At 42.0% G+C, this 17,847-nt stretch overlaps 1 protein-coding gene across 1 annotated transcript in view; it reads right to left on the bottom strand.

Annotated features, from left to right (window-relative positions):
* LOC140464599 (ras-related protein Rab-26-like) overlaps positions 1 to 17,533 on the bottom strand; it is a 364,725-nt gene extending 347,192 nt beyond the window's left edge. Inside the window, exons 1-2 of the mRNA XM_072559863.1 lie at positions 16,977 to 17,533; positions 12,617 to 12,727 (exon numbers count right to left, since the gene is read on the bottom strand). Of these exons, the coding sequence (XP_072415964.1) occupies positions 12,617 to 12,727; positions 16,977 to 17,171 (306 nt within the window). The 5' untranslated portion in view covers positions 17,172 to 17,533. The remainder of the gene's footprint in view (positions 1 to 12,616; positions 12,728 to 16,976) is intronic.
* Positions 17,534 to 17,847: the final 314 nt, after the last annotated feature.

Genomic DNA, 17,847 nt, shown 5'->3' with positions numbered 1-17,847 from the left:
AGGCCCCTGGTTCTAGAATCCCCAGCCAATAGAATTAGTTTATCTTTATCTACCCTGTCTTTTCTTGTTAAAATCTTGAGGAATCGGATGGGTTTTTATGCCAAACAATTATAGTTCCCATGGTCAATATTAGTGAGACAACTTTGTATTCTCGATTTATTAATTGCAATTAAATTCCATCTACGACTTGTATAGGATTTGAACCCAGAACATTAGCCTGACCATCTGGATTACTAGCTTATTGACATCACCATCTTCTAACACAACCGGACATAAGTGAGGAGAGAAAATAACTGGGAAGGTGGTTTAATCAGGCAAATTCATGGGATTATATGGGATGCCACGACACAACTAATCACAGCCATGGGTGGCATGGTCGCTCAGTGGTCAGCACTGCTGCCTCACAGCACCAGGGATCTGGGTTCAATTCCACTCTCGGGCAACTGTCTGTGTGGTGCTTGCACATTCTCCCTGTGTCTGTGTGGGTCTCTTCTAGGTGCTCCAGTTTCCTCCCCACAATCCAAAGATGTGCAGGTTAGGTGAATTGGCTTTGGGAAATGTAGTGTTATTGAAATAGACCAGGTGGGTAGACCTGGGTGGGATGCACTTTGGAGGGGTGGTCTGGACTTGATGGGACAAATGTCCTGCTTTCATGCTGTAGAGATCTTATCAGCTAGAAGAAGTCAACAATTCCTTACAAAAGAAAAATCCTGTTTAACAAATTCATTGGAGTTCTTTGAGGATGTAACTTGTAAGGTAGTTTTAGGGAAACCTGTAGTTGTAGTAATAGCTTGGTTTCCAAATGGCATCTCATATACAAAAGAGTAATAGTCGAGAAAAGAGTCGATAAAATTGGGGGTAATCTTTCAGCATGGACAAAGAATTGGTGAAAAGTAGAGAGTGAACATAAATAGGGCATTTTCACATTGGCAGGATGGAACGCCCTCCCTTACTACTCATTCAGAAATCCTTTAGTGAAATTACTACTGCTAATCTTTTACCCTGCAGATCACAGCTTGGCTCAGATGTTTGAAAAGGCATGAGGCAATTTAATGGAAGTCCTCCTCAGAACAAATTTTACTTCATTTATTGGCATCTGTTGTAGTGATTGGGTTTAGTAAATATGTAGATGGGCACCCAAGACAGCTGTGATGATACTGTAACTTCAGTTGTGAATTTTCTGCAAAGAGATTGGACCTATATTGACAAGGGAGTCAAGGAATTGGCAAGAGTGTAACGCTGAGGCCACAGTCAGAACAACCATGATCCTGTTGAATGGCAGAGCAGCCTCCCATTCTAATTTGTACCCTCGTGTGCACATATAGAGCATATTGCATTGTCATCTTACCACCATGTACAGTGTAGTAATAAACATAGTTTGACAGTTACCTAGAAGCGGGACCTGAGCTTGAACTAAAATCCAAAGAACTGCACTAGAGCATGACCAAACGATCAACATTTAATTTGCACAGCAAACTGCTTAACAATCAAACATTCATAACTGCCATTGACATTTGCACAATCAAACTTGAAAATGTGATTTGCTAGATATTAAAGGTATTTCCTAGATATTAAAGACATTGAGGAATATGGGATTAACATGGGAAAATAGCATTGAGGTAGGAGGTCAGCAATGGTCAACTGAAATGGTACAGCAAGCTCAATGGGCTAAATGGTCTATTCCTGCTCCTACTTCCCATGTTCATTTTTGATTCTTACATTGATGTAAGTGATTACAGGAGTAACCTTTCTACTGCCATAAACATTGTTGGCCACCCCTTTCTCTGTTTATTTTGTGGCTTTGCATTCCCAGGACTGCATTCATATATCTCCTTTGTCCGTAAACATTTCTGGTGTAATCCAAGTCTTCAATTCACTGTTAGAGTAAGGACCTAGAGGCAGTCAGTCTCTTCAAAGGAACTTCAAGGTTCCCCTTTTATATGTCCCTGAACCAACCTCAGCTGAAACCACAGTCAGTTGACAACAACTCTACCTCTCCATTAACAGCACTACTCCAATGTTGTCACCATTCCTTCCCGGCCCATCCCTTGACCAAATTCATGAGAACATAAAAAGTCAATAGATTAGATTCCCTACAGTGTGGAAACAGGCCCTTCAGCCCAACAAGTCCACACTGACCCTCCAAAGAGCAACCCACCCAGACCCATTCCCCTCTGACTAATGCACCTAACACTACGGACAATTTAGTATGGCCAATTCACCTGACCTGCACATCTTTGGTCTGTGGGAGGAAACTGGAGCACCCGGAGGAAACCCACACAGACAGTTTCCCAAGGCAGGAATTGAACCTGGGTCCCTGGTGTTGTGCTAACCACTGAGCCACCATCTTGAAATATCCTCTTTGTTCCTCTTTCTACAGATGCTGTCCGGCCTGCTGAATATCTCCAGTACTTCGTGTTTTTGTAATCAATAGAACATATGATTCGAACATGATCACATTGCTGTTTGTAGGATGCTGTTGTGCATGATTGACTGCCAAATCACACACAATAACACATTGCTTCCCTAGAATATCAACACAATTCTAAAATAGAGGATGACTAAAAAATGATGTAGCAATTGAAGTCAACTTTATTATGCAGTAACCCTTCAAATGAAGCCTATATTTTCTCTCCTATTTTGTCTCTGTATTAGAGTGCATTGTATTAGCTCGAATAAAGCCCATTTTGAGGTTATGTGCTCACCAGGATCGTTTCAGCACAGTCTTTATTGGCCTCTGCAGATCATCATAAAGTGCTATATTGTTAAAGCACAGGAAGTATCCATATCTACCAGACCATTAGTATGTGCCAGGCGTACTAATAGACAGAGAAAGAGAGAGACTCCTGCAAACAACTTTCCCAACCGTAACAGACTTTGTTGTTGTTGAAGAAGAACTTGAATCTATGTAAAACCAAGGGGAAGCTGTGAAGCAGAATCAGGTAGAAGTACAGTGAATGCTAATTTGCTAAATATCCATCTAGAAACGGAAGAAGAGAGCTGTCTACCACATACATTTATTCACAATACTATGTACTGCATAAGTGCAGACTGCATTTCCCTTCCACAGTCCATAGCTTCTCGGGTGAAGGATGATGTTCATATATGCCCTTATCTTTCCTTAGCTGCTTTTGATCACAAATTGAGTATGCGTATATACATGCAAATAAAATCAAAGAACTCTGAATGCTAGAAATCAGAAACAAAATCAGAAATTGCTGTAAAAAAAATGAGTAGGTTTGGCAGCTAAAATGTCAGACCCAAAATATTAACTCTGCTTTCTCTCCACAGACATTAACAGACCTGCTGAGTTTGGATTGATACAATATTTAAAACATTAGCACAAGGGGCAAACACAAACACACGAACCATTCTCAATAGCTGACGAAACCTAAACTCTACAGTATTCCATTCCTAAACCTTTACATATTTCTCTCCATTTTTAAGACACAATTTAAAACCTGCCTCTTTGATCACCCATCTCAACATGTCTCTTTAGGTGGCTCGACACAAAATTTTGTCTGATAATGTTCCTGTTAAGCTGCATAGAAGGTTTAATTGCATTAGAGATACAACATAAATGTAAATTGCAGGTGTTGATGCATGAAGCTTCCTGGTGATATTATGCTTTTGTACTTTACTGTGTTTGTTGACAGAATTAAATAAAATTGCTTGGTTATTTTTATTCTCTAGGATTGGTTAGGCAGCAATGTGTTTGATGTAATACTGATAGTCAAATTACACCAATATGAAGATCTCATTGGTCTTAATGTCAGTATAATAATATTGTATCACAATGTGCAATAATATCTTAATAATATACATATACATTTAAACTAAAGGCATATCTTAATGATTTATCAGAATATACCATCCTTATAGCTACATGAGGAACCTAAAGAGCATTTGATAGAAGGTAAAAGCTTGTGGGGTTCCTGACATAACAGTTAATTTATTGTAAACTCTTTTCTATGTATTTTCTATGGTGATTTTGTTTAAGAAATGAAATTCCTTGCAAACTCTTCAATATGCAAACCTGGGTAGATAATAAATCAAGAATCTTATGGGGCTTAGCAGAAATGGTTACTTGGCAGTCAAAATAGAACTCTACATTATCAAATACATCATAAGAAAGTGTACCTCTTGTGCTCATCCCGAGCATTTACAGTTTCCAATAAATGCCAGTAGTAATAGTCTGGGCAACTACATATGTAGGGCCAAAGTCACTCGTTATTCTTCAATTACATATTATGTGCCACTCGACCATAAAACAGCTACACAACATGCAATAAACCAAGAAAGGATAGAAAATTTGCCACCACCCCTATCTTTTTTTAAGTACTCTTTATTTGCATATTTATGGATGTATGTCCGATGGCTTTCAAGTTACTTCATAAACATTAAACCTTATGTTCTACGTTGATCATTCCATGAGCAATGGCATCGCTCAACTCAAAACAGTAAGATGTAACTACGGTCACTTAACAAGAGGTTTTATTAGTGTAGTCATCATTGGCCACATTTCAAGAGGCTGTGAGTGACAGGTTGGGATTGGATTCAGTTCTCACAGAAGGAGTTAATGAGCACTACTAAGTCTGCCTCAGTGGTAGTGTAGTGTAACGTGGTTCTGTGCTTCACGGTCTGTCTTGGCCTTGTAGCTTGGGGCAATCTTGTATTGAAGTAGTTTATTCCCTATCTGTGGGCCTGAAGAGCCAAGTTCATGCCTCACCTCAGGTCTTGACAGCGAAAGAAGGTCCCTCACAAAGTGGCCAAACAGATTATCAATCTAGAAATCTTTCCAATATGCCAATGGCTAGCAGTATGAGTGGGTGAGACAGAACCAGAACTTGATCAATAAAAGATTGGCACTAGGAGCAAATACAGACGGAATCATGTCACAACAGCATAACTGCACCCCATGTTAAAAATAAACATTTTCATGCTTTCATGACTGACTACAAAGGAGAGAACCTTAAGAGGCCATTCGGCCCATCAAGTCCACTCCGCCATTCAATCATGGCTGATGGGCATTTCAACTCCACTTACCCGCATTCTCCCCGTAGCCCTTAATTCCTTAAGGATTCTACCACAGAGAAGCTTACAACTGTATTTGGGAAATTCAAGGGAATGACTTAGGTTCATAACATAGGAGACTGAAAAACTCAAACAAGGCAAGAGCAGTTGAAGTAAATCAAGCAGGAATGATGAGAAGAATTTGCTATTTCCAGGAGAAATAAAGAGAACAGATACTAACTGGTAGACATTCTGGGTGCTGAGAAATAAGCTATAGCCTATATATAATGTATTGACTCCTAATTCCAGCATACCTTAATGAATCTTCAATGCAACAAGAAAAGAAATGTTCGAGCATCGTGCAGCATTGTAGGATTAATAACCATAATGTCAAGTTGGAGAAGTTGCAGACAAGAGGCGACAATTCTGAAACTTTCCTAGAGAAAAGGGAATTAAGAAACATTCTACCTGTGGGTTATCGAAGCAAAGGGTGACCTTGAAATGTTAAGGTTAAGGGCTGCTCAAATAGGGAGAAACAGTTGCTACAAAAGAAGATACTAAGTTTATCAAGTTAGCTTTTAGAATTGGATTCACTTTGGCATTTTCCTCAGAGGTTAGAGAGGAAAGACTGATCAATTATTTGATTAGTTGAAAGGTGATGAGAATTGAACCATAATTGCTAATTGGTGACAAACCTTGTTTGAATTGCACTGGATGTAAACCACTGAGAAAAAATGTCTTCTGTCAGGTGAGGCAGACATGACAGAAGTGAAGAAGTAAGGATTTGACTATTGCATTATTTGAGAAACAATGGTTCAAATATCAATATACTTCTTTATTAAAGTATATATTTGAGACTCGTCAGAGTCCTTGCTTTATCAATTGTAATTCTTTGTTTTGATAAAGGTCATGATGAGAGATTTTACATTTTATTTCAAATTTCCATATTTCAAACTTTTCAAAAGCTCACCAGTATTTAATGAGAACATTGTATTTATTATTCATGCAATGCACTTGTCATCTACAATATTCAACCGGATTGCATAATCAGATGGCAGATCTGTTCTGGCGTGTAATGTTGCAGAATGTGAAATATAACATTTATGTCTGTCTGACATTGTGCAGGGACAATATTTGGATGTTTAGTTATTAGATTAATCATTGCAGCCAATTGTGCACTGAAATTAATGTAAAAAGTCACCACCTATGACAAATCACAACAGACCAAAAACAACTGTAAACAACACCAGCAGCAACAAATCTTGCACCTAGGTAGCACCTTTAATGTAGTCAAACATTTCAAGGCACTTGACAGGTGTGTTATCAAACATAATGTGACACTGGGCCACAAAAGGAAATATTAGGCAAATGTGACCAAAGCTTAAAGGAGGAATGCGAAAGAGCTAGGGAAGTAGGAAGGGAACTCCTGAGCTTCAGATCGGGACAGCAGAAAACAAGACGATTTTGGGGTGGGTGAAAGATACAGAAATATGGAGAGGTAAGGCCATGAAAAGGAATATTAGAATCACACCTGAAATGTTATCTGATGTGGAGCTATTGTAGGTCAGCAAGACAGGGAACAATGGGTGATTGGGATTGGGTGTGGGCTAGGATGAGAGATTTCTGTGAAGTCAAGTTTATGGAGCATGCAAACGTATCTAAACCCTTTGCACAATATCATATACAATGGAAATGCAGGTTTCAATTTGGTGAAAGAGAGAATACACCTAAACTGATCCATGTATCGAGATACAGTAACAAGTATTGTTTTGTTTGCTATCCAGGTAAATCAAACCTCAGGGTAATGCTTAAGCAATTTGCTATCTTAGGCAAAGAAGAATATATTGGGAACGTTTCAAAAGAAGCAGAACTATCTATGAGTTCAACCTCATATTACTGTGGCAATCGACCAATATTTGTCAAACATTGCCCAGATCAACTGAAAGCTCATTACTTTCTCTCCCTTCTCTCCCTCATACCTTACAACAGCCCCACCTTACCACCACCCACGCCCTTCAGCCACAGTCTCTCAAAGGCCACTTCTTCCTTTTGTCCAGCCATGCTGTTAATTGTTAGGCTATGATTCAGCCATCAGGAGCTCTTCTGGAACAAGTGCAAGTTGATTATAGCAGCAATGATTACCCTGCAGCCACAGTGATTATTCACAGTGCTAAGTAGCTTATCTGAAGCTGTTGTAACCACAGTAAAAACTCTGAACGTCCAAAGGGGAATTCCAAAGGGGAGTTATCTAAGACTTTTTAAAAAAACTGATGTGTGGATTCTGTATACAATGTATAATAGTCGGGTGTGCATTCACGCTAAACAGCTCTCAGAATTCACATTTTAAATTCAGTCTCAACTGTACCACCAAGGGAAGTAATGAGTGGTAAAGAATGCTCCTTGGATGCTGCCTGAACTACTGTGCTCTTCCAGCACCACTAATCCAGAATCTGGTTTCCAGCATCTGCAGTCATTGTTTTTACCTAAATAATTCAGCAGGTGAGAGTCAACACTGATCACTCTTACTCAGTTCCTATATATAAAGGCACATTGTTCAAACTCAGCAACTCTCTGCCAGTCATGACACAGTTAGTAGCTCCCTCACCTCTGGAGTCAGCAGGTCATAGCCTCCAGTCCCACGTGAAATTTCAGCATGACACAACTAAGGCCACAATTTCAGTACATCACTCTGGACTCCACAGAAAATTGCTAGGGCATGCACTGACTTATTCCTAGTTGTCACAATTCAGGATCACATATTTTTCTGTCATTAATTCCCACTGTGAATTGCGGTGTCAATGCTCATCAGCTGAAATAGCTCAGTTGGGAAAGCATGAGACTGAAAACCTAAATGTCCTGGTTTCAGCACATCATGTTTGGCTTTACTGTGTCAACAATCACATGGTAATTGTAAGCTCTGAATAATAGGTGGTCCTGTGACACAGATTTCGGAAGTTTCTAACCTTATTCCATCACCACCTCAGAAACATCAGCCCTAGATCATTTTAAACAAATAGCATAAATAAAAAGCGATAGCAGAAACTTCATAAACATCAAGCGCCAAGGTCGGGGCCTGGGCATACAGTCATGAAGTCATACAGCATGGACAAAGTTAAAATTCACACAACAACTGGTTATAGTCCAACAGATTTATTTGGAAGAACTAGCTTTCAGAGCACTGCTCCTTCATCAGGTAGCTAGTGGGGCAGGATCATAGGACGCAGGAGTTTTTGTAAAAGATCAAAGTGTCATACAACTGATGCAATGTATCAAACAAACCCAGATTGCTGGTAAATCTTAATCACTTAGAATCGGTTGCAGGTTTCAATTCATTAATATGTAAATACCAGAACTTCTTTCAAGTCACATTCCTGAGAGACTTTGATCTTTTACTACATATTTTGTGTCCTGAGATCCTGCCCCATGAGCTACCTGATGAAGGAGCAGTGCTCTGAAAGCTTGTACTTTCAACCTGTAGGACTATAACCTGGTTTGTGTGATTTTTAACTTTGTCCACCACCCCCCCCCCCCGCCCCCAGGTCTAAAACTGGCACCTCCACATCATAAGGCATGGAAACAGGCCCTTTGGTCCAACTCATCCACACTGAACAGGTTTCCCCAAACTAAACTAGTCCCATTTGCCTGCATTTCACTCATAACCATCTTAACCTTCCCTATTCATGTACCTGTCTTTTAAATGGTGTAACTGTACCTGCATCGATTAGTTCCTCTGGCAGATCATTCCACGTATGAACCACCTGCTGTGCAGAAAATGGTGCCCCTCAGGAACTTTTTAAATATTTCTCCTCTGACCTTAAATGTTTGCCTTCTAGTATTGAACTCCCCTACGCTAGGGAAAAGACCTTTGCTTTTCACTTTATCCATGCCCCTCATGATTTTATAAACCTCTATATGGTCACCCCTCAACTCCTATGGTCCAGCGAGAAAAGTTCCAGCTTATCTGGTCTCTCCCAACAACCCAAGACCTCCAGTCTTGTTAGGGCAGTAGGTCAGATGATTTGATCTAGGCAAGAGTAAGTACTGCATGCTAGAGAGTAGTTAACTCTGATAATTATCTATTCAGGTAAAAGCCCTTCATCAGGAATGAGCCCTTCAGCCATTCCTGATGAAGGGCTTTTGCCTAAAATGTCGATTTTCCTGCTCCTCAGATGCTGCCTGACCTGCTGTGCTTTTCCAGCACCGCACTCTTAACACAGATGATTGATCTACCCATTTTAAAAAGCCACAAGACTGACTAAAAGATGAAGAATGGAAAATGGAAAATGGAAAAATTAGACTATGAGAGAAAACTAACAAGAAAGATAAAAATAGATAGTAGAAGCTTTCAATAGATAATTATCATAGTTAACAAAGTGAGCATTGGTCTTATATAAAGTGTGACCGGGGACCTGATAAATAAGGAGATGGCAAATTAATTGTCCAGATATTATTCATCAGTCTTCACTATTGAGGATATAAGTACCATCCCAAACATAACTGTAAATCAGGAAGTAGGTGAGAAGGAGGGACTCAAGAAAATTACAATCACTAGTGAAGTGGCACTGACAAATTATTGCAGCTGGAGGCTGGCAAGTGCAAGCTTAAAAGAAGAGGCTATTGAGATAATTATGCATTGGTTTTAATTTCCCAAAATGCACTAGATTCTGAAAGAGGGGGAGATAAAAAGTAAGAAATTGTAGGCCACTCAGCTTAAAATTAGTCATAGGGAAGATGCTAAAAAGTTCAAGGGAACTGAGCGCAGTCAACATGGCTTTGTGAAGTGGAAATTGTTAGTTACCTAATTTATTGTAGTTATTTGAGGAAGATTGCATGGTGTGTCATGGTATTGTATATATTTGCATACTTTGCTTGTACTGTGGAAGCTGGGATACATACTTTGTCAGCTGACCTGACGATAGTCATTTTTTATTACTATACCAATCCCTGCAAAATAGAACAGATCAGATTAGAGGGCACATTTTTGTCAAGTTTGAATCAGAGAATTCCTACAGTGTGAGAAAAGACCATTCAGCCCATTAAGTCTGCACCAACCCTACAAAGGGCAACCCACTCAGACCCTATCCCCCTAGCCCTCCGTTTTCCATGGCTAATCCACCTAGCCTGGACATCCCTAGGCAACAGAATGCAATTTAGCATGACCAATCCACCCAACCTTTGGACTGCGGAAGGGAACTGGAGCACCCAGAGGAAACCCATATGGACACACAGACAGTCACCTGAGTGTGGAATCAAACCTGGGTCACTAGCACTGTGAGGTAGCAGTGCCACTGAGCCACCGTGCCACCCCAATGTTAGCTGAAAAGTTAGTTAAAACAGCACTCCTGGAAAAGGAAGTAGGAAAATAAGTCAGAGGTTGGCACTCTCTCAGAATTTGGTGTGGAATTGTATGAGTGTATTGAGATATAACATGAAGAATATCAGGCTCCATTGTGAAGCTCTCTGTCATTGATTAGTGTGCGAACACTCACTGCCAACTCACTTGGAGCAACATACTGAAAGCTGTGGGACATCTATAGACCCACTTCCCAATCAATTCCCACAGGAGGTAGGAGAGGGAGAGAGTTGACAGCCAAATGCATTTTGTTCCATCAGGAATTATAACAACCAACTCTCCTTCCTGGTGGAAGGGCTTTGTTAGAGTAAATAAGGAGAAATTATTTCTATTTGCAGGAGGTTTGATAGCCAGAGGAAACAGATTGAAGATAATTGGCTAAAGAAGGAAGATGAGGAGAATTTATTTTTATTATACAGCAAAGCTTGGAATGCATTGCCCCTGTGCTGTTGGGAGCAGTACCACTAGTAGCTTCCCAAAGGCAATTAGATATATACTTGGAAAGGAAGCAACTACAGGTTTACAGGGAAAGAATGAGAGAACTGGGATCAATTAGCTTGCTCTTGGAAAGTGCCAGAAATCGGTACAAAAGGCCAAGTGGCCTTCATCTCTGCTGTATGTTAAAATACCTAGCCTTGAGCTTTTTCAATGCCAAACTGCGAGGGTTGTGTATTTCTGATACACAGGACCCACTCCAATTTATTGTACAGCATAGCACAGTGAAAGGAATGACCCTGCTTCTTGAACACCTCACAGTCAGACAGCAAAAATCCATTCCAATGTTCAGTCACTTTGCTGCAAATTTGCAGCTGTTGAAATATATTTATTATAGGTTCCATTATCCCAAAGAAGGTTATCTAATCTCTCAATGTACAATCTTAATGCCCTCCATGCAGAGTTTTATAATTCTTACATCTATATTTCATTATTTTTCAAGGTTCATTTGTATACACTCAAACCTCATTTTACTGCAATACATTTACCAAAACAGCTCCAATTTGCAGTTTGCAAATAATGCTTTATATTAAGAAATCTCATTAGGTACCATTGCAATAAGTCGATTTGCACTAACGCTGCTGTTACGGTATAACTTTTAAGATCCTTTGAAGGTGATGTCTCCTGTCCCTGACAGACAATGTGATCACCTTTGTATCAGAGTGCATTCAGCCATGCTTTCTCATGTGAGAGGAGACCAATTACGAGCATGCTATTTGACTCTAGAGGCAGTGCAGTGGATTCTGGTGAAATATGCAAATACAATCTCCAGCAAGCATCAGTCGCAATGGGTTGATTCATCCATGCACTGAGCTCAGAGGAACTTCCCCGTAATAAACCCACAGAGATCGGCTAATTCAGAGACTGACCAGGAATCTTATGTGGGTCCTTCCTGGATACATACAATTGGTCAGCAGTTACTGGCACACCACCCACCACCCAACCACACCGCACCTTCCCCTACACCCCCCAATGCAGAGCTTCCTATACTGTGGGCCATAAACTCCAGTGGGGTAATGAGACAAGATTTAAGGGTCCCGAGTTCCAAGACAGCGATAGCTGCCATGGAGGTGTGACTGAGGCTGCCAGACCCCTTTAAATTCTTGATGTTACTTTAATGGTGGATGTGGCCGAATTAACCAATGTCGGAGGCTTGATTCCTGTTCCAAAAATGACAGGAAAAGGTACTTTTTCTTCAAACAAAACCCTGTAAATTAATAACTTGACCTCATTGCTCCTGCCTCGCCCCAGAACCACAGCTCTCACTGTGAGGCGATGGCAACTTTCAACCCTTTGAAATGGGTTGACAGTGGCCGAGAAAAATAAGCTTAGAAAGCACTGCAAGTTTAATACATGCACCAAGGATTCAGTTGCTTCCGTTTATTTGTGCGGATGTGATAAAAGTGATGTAAAGCTACACATTTATTTTTATGTGTCGTTCAATGACAGGCAGCGTTTATCAAAGCAGTGGGTGAAAAATAGTGCCTTTAGCCAAATGGATTCCATGTGCACTGGCACAAATTCAAACCAATAAATAACAAGGAATACCCGCTCCCAACACACATGCAATGCAAATACAAACACTTGATGAGTATGCGTGTGTTCAGGCAGGCAGTGGAATTAACTGAGCAACTCTTTCAAAAACAAGATGATCTGAATGGTCTTGCTCTATACTGTACCGCACCATGATGCTGACAATGGTCTGAGTAGCACAGTTAAACACATGAGGAAATGCAAAATGTAAGAGACTCTCACCCTGAAGTCAATGCCCACTGTGGAAATAAAGCTTCCGGCTAGGAAAGCACCATCCTTAAAGCGCACCAGTAAACAGGTTTTCCCCACTCCAGAGTCTCCAACCAACATCACCTAAAATAAAACAACAGGTTGTTACTAAGACAACCATACATAAATCAGTGACAGTTGTTTAATGAGTTGTTAAAAATCCCCCCTTTTTTTTCAACGTGCCGGCAGCTGCCAGGAATGATCACCTTAGGGAATCTCAGTTTGAAATCCATTGACTAATAACACCACAAAACTGCACCAGATTGTTTGTGATTTTTTTTTAAAATTTAGCTTTCAACAAGCAATGCAGTGTATAAAAGATGAGCAAAATATGCATTCCACATATTACTTTGAATGTAAAGAAATTTTTAAAAAAACAACGCATTCAGCCAAACTGGTTGAGGACTAGTCAAAAAGTGTGGTGCTGGAAAAGCACAGCCGGTCAGACAGCATCAGAGGAGCAGAAGAATTGATGTTTCCAGCATGAGCTCTTCAGGAATGACAGAGTTTATGCTTGAAATGTCAACTCTCCTGCTCCTCTGATGCTGCCTGACCGGCTGTGCTTTTCCAGCATCACTTTTTTTAAAACTTTGATCTCCAGTATCTGCATTCCTCACTTTCACCTGGTTTAGGCACTAGCCTCTTCCCACACTATTTCATCTCGCCCAATCATCAGGGTGAGTGTTTGCAATAGTGATTCCCATTTGGTGTTGTTCTCTAATGGTCTTAGCCTAATATACAGGTCACCATGTGCCATAGGTGGGATGAAGGGTTTATGCCCGAAACGTCAATTCTCCTGCTCCTCGGATGCTGCCTGTCCTGCTGTGCGTTTCCAGCACCACACTCACGACTCTGACCTGCAGTCCGACCTTTCTCCTCATAGGTGGAAAACAGTGATCAGTCTGGATTCAGAATTGAGCAATCCTGGTTCAAATCTCGGAGAAACTTTATCTCCGACATTTCGTGTTACACTGGAAAGTGATACCTCCTGCCTGAAGGTCAGACAAGATCCACCTGCCCCAGAGGTGTATCATAACATGCGTGAACAGGTTAATTAGAAATAATTTCCCTGACTAGTGACCCTTAGCAGAAAACACGTCATATTGTGTTATGGCAATAGGGAGGACTGTGTTCGGCTGCAAGGCCTTAATTACTGAAATGTTTAAAACTCTCTTGCAGTGCAGAGAAAATTCATGCAGCCCATCAGGTGACTTGGGCCAGTTCTAAGCTAAGACATTCCAAAACTGCTATCTTCCACCTCCTATGTCTACTCTGTCACCTTTTTTTAGCCACTCAGCTACTGGGGGAGTAATCCAACGCTGTGTTTGCATGAGTTTATGCAGCTGGGAATATATGGGAAGTGCTTAGGGAATGAACCATCTCGGATTACTGGGAGCAGTACAGTTGGATAAACAAGAGCAGAAGTTGTGCTTGTTGGCTGTTACTCTACTCCAAATACAGCCCGCAGGGTCACGCACATCCTGAAACAAGGAGAATGTGACCACTCACCCACAAGTCCCTCAATAACCCAGGATGCTTTCAACCTATCATTAAGAATCATGGAACAATGAGCCAAGGACGAGTGTTCTGTGCAATGGTCACCAGTCCTGAAACATTAACTCTGATTTCTGGTCACAGATGCTGCCAGACCTGCTGAGCTTTTCCAGCAATTTCTGGTTTTGTTTCTAATTTACAGCATCGTCAGTTCTTTCATATTTGTCAAGATGTCCTTCCTATTCTCTCATTGGTCAATAACAACTGTATAGATATTCCTGTATCTGTCTTGCATTGGTCTGAGACCCTGACATACCTGCTCTCTCATTAGCCTGAAATCCTAATATCTCCATTCTACCATTGGCCCCGGCACGGCAGTCCTAACAGTCCCACTCTCCTATTGGCCAGAAGTCTTACACTCTCTGTTCTCCCATTGGTTCGGAAGCTACAGTCCTAATGTTTCCGCTCTCCCATTGGCTTGAAGGCCTCAGTGCCTTTTCTCCCATTGGCTCGAGGTCCCCATGTACCTGGCTCAGGGACAACAGTCCTGAAATTCTTGTTCTCCCATTGGGAAGCGCATTCCATCAATTCCCCACATCCTTACGCTGTGCGGTCTGGGAACACCTCCAACGTGTTACCATCCTTAACCAGAACCTTATAATTTGTGGGAAAACTCAGCAGTTCTGGAGAGAAGTCAGAGTTAACGTTTCGGGTCGAGCGACCCTTCCTCAGAACCGAACCCACTGGACCCGAAACCTTAACTCTGATTTCTCTCTACAGATGCTGCCAGACCTGCTGAGGTTTTCCAGCAATTTCTATTTTTTTTGTTTCTAATAAACAGCATCTGCAGTTCTTTTGGTTTTTATGCATCATAAAATGTCATGCTTCAATGTGGGCCTTGGCATCACTCTCAACAACTGGTTCAAAACTTCCACCACACGGATGAGTGAGAAGAAACATCTTTCATCTTGAAAGCCAGCAACACAGGCAAAATTGCACTAATAAAGAAACACATAAACACATGGACAGCATCCAGCGAATAAACCAGAAACAAAAATATTCATTTCTTTGACTATTTTCCCCGATACTGCCTCTCTGTTTGTCTTATGTATTTGTATTTTAATTTTAAAGCAATCAAATCGAGACTACTTCCCTCGAGAAAATGGACGATTATAACTCAGGACCGTCAAGGTAGCCAGTTGCAAATTCAGCTATGTTACTGAGATACCTCACTCCCCCCTCTCCCGACCTCTTTACAAAACTGTTAGTTTACATCACCGTCCGTCTAGGGGAAAGTGAGGACTGCAGATGCTGGAGATCAGAGTCGAGAGTGTGGTGCTGGAAAAGCACAGCAGGTCAGGCAGCATCTGACGAGCAGGAGAATCGACGTTTCTGGCAGAAGCTCTTCATCAGGATTCCTGACCTGCTGTGCGTTTCCAGCACCACACTCATAACCACCCGTCTCCCCCACCTATAGTAACATTAACCTCCTCCTATTCCCAAACCAAAAATCAATGCCTTATATAAGTACTGAGACAGCCACCATAGAGTCATAGAGGTGTACAGCACGGAAGCAGACCCTTTGGTCCAACCCGTCCATGCCGACCAGATATCCCAACCCAATCTAGTCCCACCTGCCAGCACCCGGCCCATATCCTTCCAAACCCTTCCATTCAGTTTAACAACAGAAATTCTTCTTTTTAAATAAAAGGACATTTGGAAAAACTTTTCCTTTCAGCTAGCACTGTGGGCAAGCTGCTGTTAAAACACACCACTTAGGGGTAAGCAACTGAGTCTGCAGAGCACAGCTGTCAGGTAAACCTTATCTCCTTTCCCCTACAAATGACACCTTCTGTTATAATAGGGTGAACACTTGTGAGATGAGATGTGTTGTGCACAATACAGCCTTGATTCAGGATATCTGAAAGGAGTCAAACGTTGAATCGAAGGGGCGATGACTTTGCTCCCAAGACGAATGGAGCCCTGTAATCAGCTTCCTCTTCCTGAATGAGAGCCCCATTCCTTCTGCAACCTTCATGGAAACCAGCATCAAAAACCGGAAGCAATGAGACCATCCCGAAAGCCCTTCAACCCATGTGGATTGAACAGTGGAGGCTGGAGTGGCTATTACACAGTCCATATTCCAAATCCTTTATTATTTAATATTAATGGAAGCCGGCAGCATGCAGTTTACAATCTGGGGTTCAGGGTTTAGGTGAAATTCCACACAAGAAAAAGTACTGAAGGGCTGGAAAGGGATCAGAGAAGTTATTGGATTACGTACTTCGAAAGACAAGCACTTGGGGAAAGAGCGGGGAGTTTTCCAGTACGATTGGATAATCCTTTCAGAAGAACCCGCACAGACACAGGCATGATCTGTGCAGTCACAGTACGAACAAATTAATTGTTACAATCTTGCTGGGGTTGAGCCATCACTTTGGGAGAGAAAATACCGAAGGGGGTGTAATTGTGAAGACTGATCCATCTTTCCACTCCCGGATCTGAATGTTTCAGACCAAAAACAGCGCAATCCCTGAAATAACAAGCCATGTACAGCACCGTCAGACGGCCCGAACGGCCGGGACCCACACCCTGAGTCGCAAAAACAGCAAACCTTCGTGTAACAAATTCTGCTTTGCGTGTCTGGAAGTGCAGAGAATGTTTGCCCCGGACTATTCCTGACAGCTTTCAAATTCACCAACAAAACAACTCACAACACAATGCAAAGTGTGCATGCAGTAAAATATGAGAAGGAAATAACCAGCCCCCTTTGCCAGCGCACTGAACTCAGCCAGTACTCCGTGCAAGGAAGGTTTCTTCCCGTTTCCAGAGGACCAACCTTAAAGGCGAGGTCATAGAACTCGCTGCTGTTGCTCAGAGAGGGTCTGTTAGGCAGGATCACTCCGTTTATCAAAGCCTGGCCGCTGGAATTGATCTTCCGTGATTTCCCCTCTTGTTCTTTCCCCCTGCCGGCTGGTAAGGTGGTGCTGGGAGACGTCTGACCTTTACTCTTCAGAGTCTTTTTCCTTGACATCTCGAACCGGGTCCGTGGGTCTGACAGATTCGGGAGGGGGTTGGGGGAACAAGGGGGTAAAAGGGTTGGGGTGAAGTGCTCCTCTTTTTTTTGCTGACTGCAATCTCTTCACCCCCTTGTGCAGTGGAGCTGAACTTCCGAGCTGTTGTAGTGTGTTTTTTTTTGTGGTTTTTTTTTGCAGTTTTGTTCTTTCACCTGGCGGTGGGGATCATGCCTGCTGTCAGAACTGGGATGATGTGCATCTTTGTCAGCTCATGCAGACAGCCCACTCTTTACTTCCCCATCAGCAGCAGTAGAGGTAAGAGTAGCAGATGCAGCAGCAACAAGCCGTCCGGGCTCCTGCCTCCTGCACGCTTTGCCCAGCTTCACAGGGACAATCACGCCCACCTCCAACCTTGATCGACGGGCGAGACAGCCAATCGTGAGAGACTCCTCCCACACAGCCCGCCAATGGACGCAGAGAGCTGTGCTGGGGGGCGGGGCCAGATTATACAATGAAAAACACCTTTTGCTTCTTAACCCCTTGTAATTGTCCGCTTCAGTCCACTTCCTTGTGTCCCCACTCCCACCCCAGCACCACCATAAAAGAGGCGAAAACAAACAAATTATCACCAAGATCTGATTTGCAAACCACAACTGCTGGGGAAACTGCTCTGGCAGCAGAGAAAAACAGGGA

This window comes from Chiloscyllium punctatum, chromosome 40, assembly GCF_047496795.1.
Source record: "Chiloscyllium punctatum isolate Juve2018m chromosome 40, sChiPun1.3, whole genome shotgun sequence".
Classification (NCBI taxonomy): domain Eukaryota; kingdom Metazoa; phylum Chordata; class Chondrichthyes; order Orectolobiformes; family Hemiscylliidae; genus Chiloscyllium; species Chiloscyllium punctatum.
Note: the sequence above shows the minus strand (reverse complement) of the source record. Positions and strands in the feature narration are given on the sequence as shown.